Genomic DNA, 12031 nt, shown 5'->3' on the forward strand with positions numbered 1-12031 from the left:
TGGGGATTCGAACCCACCACCTTAGGTGTACGTGGCTGGCGCCTTAGCCGGTTGAGCTATAGGCGCCGAGCCAACCTAAGCACTTCATTATGGTTTGTGGTCCATTCATTTCCCTCTTGTTACCTCCCTTTAAAACTTTTTATCTTGAAAAATTTCAGGCATACACAAGGAGTGGAGAAAATGTTAATAGCAAATACTCATGTACCCCTCAACCAGCTTCAAGAATTCAATCAATACTCTTCTAATCTTGTTTAATATCTTTCCCTTACTTTTTTTACGGTGTTTAAAAGTAAATACTAGACATCCTATACATCATTACCTATATACTTAAAGATATAGCTAACAGACAAAGGGGTTTTTTAATTTGTTTGTTTGTTTGTTTTTTGTGAGACAGTCTCAAGCTGTTGCTCTGAGTAGAGTACCATAACATCACAGCTCACAGCAACCTCAAACTCTTGGGCTTAGGTGATTCTCTTGCCTCAGCCTCCCAAGTAGCTTAGGACTACAGGCACCCGCCACAAACACTCCACTATTTTTTGGTTGCAGTTGTCGTTGTTGCTTAGCAGACCCGGGCCAGGTTCGAACCTGCTACCTTAGGTGTATGTGGCTGGTGTCCTTACTGACTGAGCTACGGGCACTGCCAATAAAGGCGTTTTTAAACCATAACCATAGTGTTGTATCTGCTTGAGCTCCTACAAAAAAATACCATAGACTTGGTAACCTAAACAATACACATTTATTTCTTATAGTTGTAGAGGCTGGGAAGTCCAAAATCAGGGTACTGCCAGATTGGTTTCTGATGAAGGCCCTTTTCCTGGCTTGCAGATGGCTGCCTTCTCATTATGTCCTCACATGGTATGGGGCATGAGGAGGAAGAGCTCTAGTGTTTTTTCCTCTCTTTATAAAGACAATAATCCTATCATGGAGGGAGATCTCACCTCGTGATTTTAATCTAAACCAAATTACCTCTCAAAGGCCCCACCTCCTAATACCATCATATTAGGTGTGGAAATTTATACACGTTCCATTTGTACACGTTCCATTTGTGTTGGTGGTAATAACGTAAACTACTCGGTCATTTTTAAGTTTGGCTACAAGTTGTTAGTTTTTATACCTGAAAGTATTGTCTACAATAGAAGGATTTTGCAGGTTGCAACAGGAAGAAAACAAGGGACAGGGTATATTGGGGGGAGTCTTTTCTCTGTCCAGTAGGAATAGATGGAGGCTCTTATTCTCAGTCACTACACACTAGGATGGTGTGGGAAGAAGGGCCTGAGCAAATGACAGCCCTCAGGGTCCTGAGTTGGAATTCATCAGTTGACTTCTGAGTGTCACTAAATCGAGAGGCTGGTAATTGATGTGGGCTGTCTGTTCCTGTTGTGACTGCTGCCTATTTCTCTTCCCAAAGGCTAATGAGGAAAGGCTGGCACTAAGAATCTTTTTATTTACTTACTAATTTAGAGACAAAGTCTTACTTTGTCACCCTTGGTAGAGTGCCATGGTGTCATATCTCACGACAACCTCAAACTCTTGGGCTTAAGCCTCTTCCCTCAGCCTCCTAAGTAGCTGGGACTACAGGCACCTGCCACAACACCCAGCTATTTTTTGTTGCAGTTGTCATTGTTGATTAGCTGGCCCGGTCTGGGTTTGAACCCACCAGCCTCTGTGTATATAGCTGGCGCCATAACCACTGTGCTACAGGCACTGGGCCAGGTGGTTTATATTCTTCTCTCTCATTTGTTCCTTATTTGAACCTATAGTTTTTGTTATGCCCAGGAGGTTGCCTTTCAAGAAGAAAAGGATTAAAATAATCCTCTATTCTATCCCTTAGCCAGAGAAATCTTTCTGAAGCATACCTCTTTAGCTTAAAACCCTTCTTCATTGGCTCCCAGGGGCTGTAGGATCAAGTTCAGATGTCTTCCAAAGCTTGCCAGATCTTTCATGATCAGGCTTCTCCTAATCTTCTGTAGCTTCATTTCATGTTCTTTTCCCCTCAGAATCTTTTTGTTTGTTGTTTGTTTGTGTCATCTGTATTCAAGTATTTCATCCCCCTCAGAATCTTTTCCTAAGCTTTACCTGTGCACCTGCAGGCCATGCTCTATGTCTCCCTTTGGAGCTTGCTTATGCAGTTTCCTCTGCCCAGAACACTCTTCTCCCACTTCCCTTATCCCTTAAAGCCTTCTCACTCCAAGTGAACTTCTAACTTATTCTTTAGGGCCCAGTTTAAGAATAACTTCCTGTGGGAGGAAGGCCTTCCTTTATGCATGTGTGCACGTACACATGCATACACCCTTCCTGTGCTTTCATAACACATTATAATTACCTTCGTCATAATGTCATACTATAATTTCCTGTTTACTTGGGTTTCTTACTTGTCTATGAACTAGTTGAACTTATTGGGAGCTTGAAGTCTTCCTTTTTTTTGTTTTTTTTTCCTTGTTGTTTGTTTTTGTTTTTGTTTAAGACAGAGTCTCACTCTGTCGCCCTTGGTAGAGTGCTGTGGCATCACAGCTCATAGCAACCTCAAACTCTTGGTCTTAAGTGTTTCTCTTGCCTCAGCCTCCCAAGTAGCTGGGACTAGAGGCACTGCCACAATGGCTGGCTAGTGAAAGAGACAGGTTCTCACTCTTGCTCAGGCTGGTCTTAAACCTATGAACTCAGGGAATCCACCCACCTTTGCCTCCCAGAGTGCTGGGATTACAGATGTGAGCCACCACACCTGGCCTGGAGCTTGAGGTCTTATTTATTAATTGTATCTCTAGTGCCTAGAACCTAGTTAAGTGTTCAGTATTTGTTGAATTAAATTAAACTATTTTTCCCCAAACATGTACTCAGGATATTGTTCAGGATTTATTTACTTACTTTTTTAAAAAATTAAATCATAGTTGTGTACGTTAATGCAGTTATGGGGTACAGCGTACTGGCTTTATATACAATCTGAAATATTTTCACCAAACTGGTTAATATAGCCTTCATGGCATTTTCTTAGTTATTGTGTTAAGACATTTATATTCTACGTTTAGAAAGATTCACATGTACCCTTGTAAGATGAACCATAGGTGTGGTCCCACCAATCACCCTCCCTCCGCCCATTCTCTCCCCTCCCCTCCTCTCCCTCTCCCCTTACCCCATAGTCTATAGAATCCCTCAGTAACAGAATGGAGCAGGCAGAAGAAAGGATCTATTTTCTTATTTTAAAGACAGAATCTCATTTTGTCACCCTGGGCAGAGTGCTGTGGTGTCACAGCTCACAGCAACCTCCAACTCTTGGGCTTAGGTGATTCTCTCGCCTCAGCCTCCCAAGTAGCTGGGACTGCAGGCTCCCACCACAGCACCAGGCTATTTTTTGTTGTTGTTGCAGTTTGGCTGGGGCCAGGTTCGAACCTGCTACCCTCAGTATATGGGGCCAGGGCCCTGCTCACTGAGCCACTGGCGCCACACAGATTTATTTATTTTTTGATACTGAGTCTCTGTTACCCAGGCTAGAATGCCATGATGTCAGCCTAGCTCATAGCAACCCCAGACTCTTAGGCTCAAGCTATCCTGATGCCTCAGCCTCTGGAGTAGCTGGGACTGTAGGCATCCACCACAGTTCCTGACTGATTTTTCTACTTTTAGTAGAGATGGGGGTCTCGCTCTTTCTCAGGCTAGTCTCAAACTCCTGACTACAAGCAGTCCTCCTGTCTTGGTCTCCCAGGGTGTTCGGATTACCATATCCACTCAGGATGTTGAAAGGGATGCCATGAAAAAGTGGCTCCAATGTTAAGTAGGGAAACACATTGTACATTTCCAAGAAGGAACATATACTTTACTGCACTGTACTGGATGGTAACGGTTCCCAAATACCAGTGTCCCCAACCCCAGAAATTTTAAATTTTGTGAATACCCCAGAATCTGTTGTTTAAAAATGCCCTCCAAGGCTCGATGCCTGTTGCTCAGTGGTTAGGGCGCCAGCCACATACACTGGGGCTGGCAGGTTCAAACCCAGCCTGAGCTTCCTAAAGAACAATGACAACTACAACCAAAGAATAGCAGGTCATTGTGGTGGGTGCCTGTAGTCCCAGCTACTTGGGAGGCTGAGGCAAGAGAATCACTTAAGCCAAAGAATTTAAGGTTGCTGTGAACTGTGACACCATAGCACTCTACCAAGGGTGACATAGTGAGACCTCTGTCTCAAAAAAAAAAAAAAATGCCCTCCAAGTTATTCTCATATGAGGCCAGATTTTTTGGGGGTGGGGGAGAGGCAGTTTTTGGCTGGGGCTGGGTTTGAATCCTCCACCTCCAGCATATGGGGCCGCGCCCTACTCCTTTGAGCCACAGGCACTGCCCATGAGGCCAGATTTTAAAACCACTACTATACAATGATTACAAAGATAGTTAAAATACGTAATGCATTTGTCATAGTGCCTAGCACATAGTATTTATGCTATATTACTGTTAACTACTGCTGCTGCTGTTGTTGTTATAGTTATAAATGACCATGGAACATATTTTTTTGGCATATTCGTTAACATTTCACAAAACCTATTTTGAGAAAGACTGAATTAAGCAAGTACTTGAGTGCCACTGATACGCTGATGACACCCGAATCTCTTATCTCCAGCTATGACTTGTCCTGACCTCAAGATTTGACTCTCTGGTTACCTACTGGATATTTTTATATGGATGCCCTGCACTTACCTCAGAAATATCTGAAAATCCCAAACCTGTACCTCTGTTCATATTTCCTATTGACATCACCATATCCTTGTCAGCCAAGCTAGCAATCTTGGGGTTTTGTTTGTTTGTTTGTTTTGGTGAGACAGTCTCACTTTGTCACCCCCAGTTGAGTACCCTGGTGTCATAGCTCATAACAACCCCAGACTCTTTTTTTTTTTTTTTTTTTTTGAGACAGAGCCTCAAGCTGTCCCCCTGGGTAGAGTGCCCTGGCACCACAGCTCACAGCAACCTCCAACTCCTGGGCTCAAGCGAGTCTCCTGCCTCAGCTTCCCAAGTAGCTGGGACTACAGGCGCCCGCCACAGTGCCCGGCCATTTTTGGTTGCAGCCATCGTTGTTTGGCGGGCCCGGGCTGGGGATTCGAACCCGCCACCTTAGGTGTATGTGGCTGGCGCCTTAGCCGCTTGAGCCACAGGCGCCGAGCCACAACCCCAGACTCTTAGGCTCAAGTGATTCTCTTACCTCAGCCTCCCAAGTAGCTGAGACTACAGGTGCCCGCCACAACCCGCCACAACGGCTATTTTTAGAGATGGCATTTCACTCTTGCTCAGGCTGGTCTTAAACTCCTGAGCTCAAGCAGTCCACCTACCTGGGCCTCCCAGAGTGCTAGGATTATACGCATGAGCCACTGCGCCAGTCCCCAAGCTAGCAATTTGAAATCAGATTTAGTTTCTCTTTTTTCCTCAGCCCTCAGATTCAGTCAATCACCAACTCCTATTTACCCCACATCAGACACGTCCCTCAAATCTATACATCCCTTTCTGAAATCAGTCATGCCCTTTCCATATGCTGCTGCTTTTACCTAACCCCTTGCTTTTCTGCCTGGGAAATTGCTGTCCATGGATAATGTCACTCTTCCACTTCCTTCCTCCTCCCACCCAGCTGCTACCAACCTATGAAAGCCTTTCCTAGCTAGCCTGAACAGAAGAATTTGTTCTCTCACTTGTGTCAGGGCACTTTGTATATAACTTTATTATAGCACTTATCACTTTGTACTTTGTGCTTACCTCTGTAGTCTCATCCTAATATCTTCTCCCACTAGCATGCAAGATATTTAAGAGCAGGTGCTGGCTCAGTGCCTATAGCTCAACGGCTAGAGTGTCGGCCACATACACTGGAGCTGGCGGGTTCGAATCCAGCCCGGGCCTGCCAAACAATGACAACTACAACCAAAAAAAATAGCTGGGCATTATGGCGGGCACCTATAGTCCTAGCTACTTGGGAGGCTGAGGCTAGAAAATCCCTTAAGCCCAAGAGTTTGAGGTTGCTGTGAGCTGTGATATCACGGCACTCTACTGAGGGTGACGTACTGAGACTCTGTCTCAAATAAATAAATAAGAGCAGATGCCATGTGTGAGTCATCCCCATATTTCTAGGCACTAATCCAATGCGTGGCACACAGTAGGGGTTCAGTAAAGGAGTGAATTTAAAGAAAGAGCATAATTCTTTTCTTTTTGCGCAGAGATTAGTACTGAAGAGCAGCTAAGACGCCTGCAAGAGGAGAAGCTTTGCAAAATCTGTATGGATAGAAATATTGCTGTGGCTTTTATTCCTTGTGGACATCTGGTCACTTGTAAACAGTGTGCTGAAGCCGTTGACAAATGTCCCATGTGCTACACAGTTATTACTTTCAAGCAAAAAATTTTTATGTCTTGATCTAACTCCATAGTAGGCATGTTATGTTCTTATTACCCTGATTGAATGTGTGATGTGAACCGACTTTAAGTAATCAGCCTTGAATTCCATTAGCATTTACTGCGGAGTAGGAAAAAAATGTAAATGGCAGTGTCTTAGTTGTCAATCTATGCTTTGGCTTTCTGGGCTTTGGGGGGTATTAGCTGTATAATTTATCCAATTTCCTTTACTGTTATTTAATTAAAACTCTAAAAAGCATTATGTTACACATATAACTGATGGCAACATGTAGTATACTGACTTAGTTGCTCAGTGTAAGTAAATTAATCATCTGAATTTTCTACTCTTATCAGATAGGCTTAACAAATGGAGCATTCTGTATAAATGTGGAGATGAGAGTTAATCTCCCCAATCACATAATTTGTTATGTGTGAAAAGGAATGAACCTTTCCACGCTGGTAGAAAGATATGGAGATTATTTTTAGATGTTTGTCTTTGTGTTTTAGGATTCTGTCCATTTTCTTTTACACTTGATCTTAGCCAAAAGGCCGAGAAGCGATGTGTCCATTTTCTTTTAAAATTATAAATGTATACTTGTATGAATGATTTTTAAAAGTAATTTTGCCATTTTTGAAAGGGTATTTAATGATAGAATACCATCTAGCCAACATGTATTGACATGAAATGATATCAAAGATATATAAAATGTAAGTGGCAAAACACTATGTATAGTATGAGCCAAATCAAGGTGTGTATGTTTTGTATATGTATAAAACAGGGGATTTGGAAATATTTACACCAAACTGTTAAATGTGGTTTCTCTTGTGGGGGGTAGGGGGTGGGTCCCAGAAGGAGTTTGCAGGGGCCTTTCACTTTCTTTTTCTTTTTTTTTTTTTTTTGTATTTTGTTCTGTTTCGATTGTTTATAAGTACGTATTACTTTTGTAATCAGAATATTTAGAAAGTATTTTACTGATTTAAAGGCTTAGGCATGTTCAAACGCCTGCAAAACTACTTATTGCTCAGCTTTAGTTTTTCTAATCCAAGAAGGCAGGGCAGTTAACCTTTTTGGTGCCAATGTGAAATTTAAATGTTTTTATGTTTTTCCTGCTTTAAGGATGAGAAATATTTCTGAGTGGTAGTTTTCTGACAGGTAGACCATGTCTTCTTATCTTGTTTCAAAATAAATATTTCTGATTTTGTAAAATGAAATATAAAATATGTCTCAGATCTTCCAATTAATTAGTAAGGATTCATCCTTAATCCTTGCTAGTTTAAGCCTGCCTAAGTCACTTTACTAAAAGATCTTTGTTAACCCAGTATTTTAAACATCTGTCAGCTTATGTAGGTGAAAGTAGAAGCATGTTTGTACACTGCTTGTAGTTATAGTGACAGCTTTCCATGTTGAGATTCTCATATCATCCTGTATCTTAAAGTTTCATGTGCGTTTGAACTGTTAGGATGATGAAGATGTATATAGGACAAAATGTTAAGTCTTTCCTCTACCTAAACTGGTTTTCTTGACTAGTCATAGTAGTAGATATTTCTGAAGTGTTCTCTCAAAATCCTTAAAACCTCTTGAGAATCATAAAATATTGGCAAGAAAAGAATAGTTTAAATACTTTTAAAAACATTTGAATAAGAGTCAATATGGGTACAAAATGTAAGTTTGAAAATGATTTATAGAACACCCAGAGTTTGCAAGATTCTCTTAACAGATCCATCTATTGTAGAGGTGAGTGAGGCATCTGCAGAGAAAAGTTTGGTAGTGAAACCATTTTTTTGGTTGTAAGTAATGACTACCCTGTTGCTGTTTTATTATGTAAATGCTCAGACTTTGCACCATCTTCCACTTAGGTTTGGTTATGCAGTCATTAAGTTTAATTTGATTTGTATAATCTAAATCTTTTTGTTTGTTTGTTTGAGACAGACTCTCACTACGTCACCCTGGTAGAGTGCTATGGCGTCATAGCTCACAGTAACCTCAAACTTTTGTGCTCAAGCGATTCTCTTGCCTCAGCCTCCCAAGTAGCTGGTACTACAGGCACTCACCACAATGCCCACTTATTTTTAGAGATGGGGTCTCACTGTTGCCCAGGCTGGTCTCGAACCCGTGAATTTAGGCAGTCCACCCACCTTGGCCTCCCAGAGTGCTAGCATGACAAGCGTGAGCCACTGCCCCCAGCCTTGATCTAAATCTTTAAATTTAAAAGCATCCTACAAGGAAAGAGAAGTGTTAAACATTCTAAGATATGTTTTCCAAGACACTTCACTTAGGTAGTTCACTCTAGTTGTTAGCCAGGGAGTCAAGGACTGAATTATTTTAACATAAGGCTTTTCCTGTTCTGGGAACCTTAGTTCATTAAAATTCTTCCTTTAAGGTTTGTGTGTTTCGAGTTAAGCAAGACTTTTTTCTCCCTCCGCGAGTTGTGAAATTTAATACATGAAGCTGATGTGGCTAACAAGTTTATTTTAAGAATTGTTTAGAAATGCTGCTGCTTTGGGTTTTTTAAATCGCTCAACACTCCAACTTCTAATCAAATTTTTGAAGACTTACCAGTGTTATGTTCACACTATAAAAAACACTGAATCCTTTTCATCTAATCATGTAAAAATCGATCATTTGCAAAGTGAAAAATTATACCCAGATTCAAATGAGTTCCCCCTCCCCAATAGTGCTCAGTATGTACATGTAGACATTCCTTTTCTGTATAAAGTTCACTGTAAGATTTCAAGTGACCACCTATTTCACTGTACTTTAGTCATGCCAACATTCAAATTGCTTTGTAATAGTTATCGTTATTTGTAATAATTTAGGGTGCTGATCAAAAGCCTTGTCTTATCTTTTGAGAAATGACTTTAGCATTTATAAAGTAAATTCCAGCTTATTAATTAATGGCTCTGTATTTTTCCTTTCCTGCTAGAATTGGTTTCTTCCCCCTCCCATTGGTTGGGGGCTGAGAGTGGGGGTAGTGAGTATATACATGTATAGTGTGATTTGGCCCTACGTTTTATTGTATGTTGTTTTTGTTCTTATGTTACTTACATTTTGGTGGTTTTTTCTTCTGTTTTCATTCTAGTGGATAAAATTTGTATTTTGAACTCTGTTTGAAGACTACCACCTCAGCATTAGTTGCATATGTTGTACCCTTAACTCAAATCATTGTTTTATTTCCTGATTTCCCAGGTGTTGAATGAGGAAAGTGTGAAAAGGGTAGAAGAAATGGGATAGGTTTCATTTCATTAGAGAAATAAGAAAATAGGAAGGAACATTTGATGTTGCCAAATCCATTTTTTTTTTTTTTTTTTTTTTGAGACAGAGCCTCAAGCTGTCCCCCTGGGCAGAGTGCCGTGGCATTACAGCTCACAGCAACCTCCAACTCCTGGGCTCAAGCGAGTCTCCTGCCTCCGCCTCCCAAGTAGCTGGGACCACAGGCGCCCGCCACAACGCCCGGCCATTTTTTGGTTGCAGCCGTCATTGTTGTTTGGCGGGTCGGGCTGGGTATTCGAACCCGCCACCTTAGGTGTACGTGGCTGGCGCCTTAGCCAGTTGAGCCACAGGCGCCGAGCCAAATCCATTTTTTTTTAAGTAGCAACTTCTTCATCTGTAAGAAGAGAATATCTATCTTACAAGGTTATGAGAGTTTAGGAGATCATGTATTTAAAGCTCTGGCTATAAATGTTAATTTCCATTTTGACACCTTCTGATCCCTCCATGGGTTTGCCTTGACCTAGAAATTTGAGCTAAAATTTAGAAAAATACAGGCAGTACCTGTGGCTCAGTGACTAGGGTGTTGGCCCCCATATACCGAGGGTGGTGGGTTCAAACCCGGCCCCAGCCAAACTGCAACAAAAAAATAGCAGGGCGTTCTGGCGGGTGCCTGTAGTCACTGCTACTCAGGAGGCTGAGGCAAGAGAATCGCCTAAGCCCAAACACTGGAGGTTGCTGTGAGCTGTGATGCCACATCACTCTACTGAGGGCGACAAAGTGAAAAATAAAATAAAATTTAGAAAAATTCTCACGTGATAACTCTTTCAGTGACTGTTATTCATCTTAGTGTTTCTCATAGTTAAGATATAAATTACAATTAATAAATGGGTCAAACCCTCAAAAATACTTAAATTATTTTTTGAAAAAATCTGAAAGAATTATTTTCAAATTTGAACTTTCCTAATAGAAACAATTGGCTTATTCCCCTTAATCATCAGTTTCAATTACTCTGTAATAATCACTTTCAGTATACTTAACGCAATGTTTCTTTCTCCTCATAATAGAATTATAGAATGTCAGAGTTGGAAATGACCTTAGAGAGTATCTAATTCATCCCCTCATTTTACAGTTCAGGCAACTGTGACTCAAAAGTGAGGTAATTTATTTGTTCAAAGATATATCTGATTAGTGGCAGAGCCTTGACTAGGACATAGTCTGAAGGTGAAAAACTTCACCAAGCTACCTCTCTAGAAGATATCTCACGTTTATTTTCAACTATTCTTTCCACTATGCCATAACTGTCACTACATATTAAATGACACTTTATAACTAATAGGACAATCTTAAATACATATACAGCCAGCTCTTCAAGTTTTGCATCTGAGGATCCAACCAACCAAGGATTGAAGATGTTTGGGGAAAAAATAATTTAAAAAGATACAACAATAAAGAATAATAAAAGTTAGAAAGTAACAATATAACTGTCTACATAGCATTTACATTGTTATTAGGCATTATAAATAAACTAAGTATGATTTAAAGTGTAAAGGAAGGCCTGGTGTGTTGGCTCACACCTGTGATCCTTAACACTCTGGGAGGCTGAGGTGGGTGGATTGCTTGAGCTCATGGGTTCAAGACCAGCCTGAGCAAGAGCGAGACCCCATCTCTAAAAATCCCAGGAGTTTAGTATATCGCTAGGGAGTCATAGACACAGCCCCACACAGATACTAAGGGGCAACTGTTATTATCTTCAAATTGGACAATTGGACAATATGACATTAATGTTTGGGTGGTAAGATTGTATTTTGAAGTCTAGAGTTTGAAGATACGCATATAGATTTTTGGCATTTATTATTATTATGTATCATTAATGTAACATTTTAAATTACTATATATTTTACCATTTCATCTATACTTAGTACCAAATTTGTGTTTTTTATTTGATGTAACAGGCTTTAATGTAATGTCTGTTAGATTTTGCATTTTTTCATTACTATTATACGTTAATCTGACAGAATATTATGTCATTGTATTAGTATTGTGAATAATCGTGACACGTTTCGAGACAGAGTACTATATTTGTGAATATAATTTTATGGGTTTTTTTCATTTAGTAGGAACTTTTCCATCAGTATGGAAACTAAGAAAATTGCTTTCTGCTATCTGATCATTCATTGTAGATTAAAGCTTATTTTTCTGTGAATAAAACTTATTCAATAAAGTACTATTCTTTAAAATTACATTTCATTACTTTGTATTTGTTCTACTTTCTCAGAAAAAATAAAATTGTCTTCTTAAAAATACTAAAAACTTAGCCAGGCATTGTGGTGGGCACCGGTAGTCCCAGCTGCTTGGGAGCTTAAGGCAAGAAAATCACTTAAGCCGAAGAGTTTGAGGTTGCTGTGAGCTGTGACACAACTGCACTCTACCCAGGGCAACATAGTAAGACTCTGTCTCAAAAAAAAAAAA

General features: G+C 40.4%; 1 protein-coding gene and 1 pseudogene across 1 annotated transcript in view; one reads left to right on the forward strand and one right to left on the reverse strand.

The window, feature by feature from the left end:
- Positions 1 to 6812, forward strand: part of XIAP (X-linked inhibitor of apoptosis) — a 59192-nt gene extending 52380 nt beyond the window's left edge. Inside the window, exon 6 of the mRNA XM_023508117.1 lies at positions 6180 to 6812. Within this exon, the coding sequence (XP_023363885.1) occupies positions 6180 to 6373 (194 nt within the window). The 3' untranslated portion in view covers positions 6374 to 6812. The remainder of the gene's footprint in view (positions 1 to 6179) is intronic.
- On the reverse strand, positions 6750 to 6912 carry LOC111722249 (annotated as a pseudogene).
- Between the last annotated feature and the right edge of the window lie 5119 nt (positions 6913 to 12031).

The sequence above is a fragment of the Otolemur garnettii genome, unplaced genomic scaffold (assembly GCF_000181295.1).
Source record: "Otolemur garnettii isolate 467f Iridium unplaced genomic scaffold, OtoGar3 scaffold00224, whole genome shotgun sequence".
Classification (NCBI taxonomy): Eukaryota; Metazoa; Chordata; class Mammalia; order Primates; family Galagidae; genus Otolemur; species Otolemur garnettii.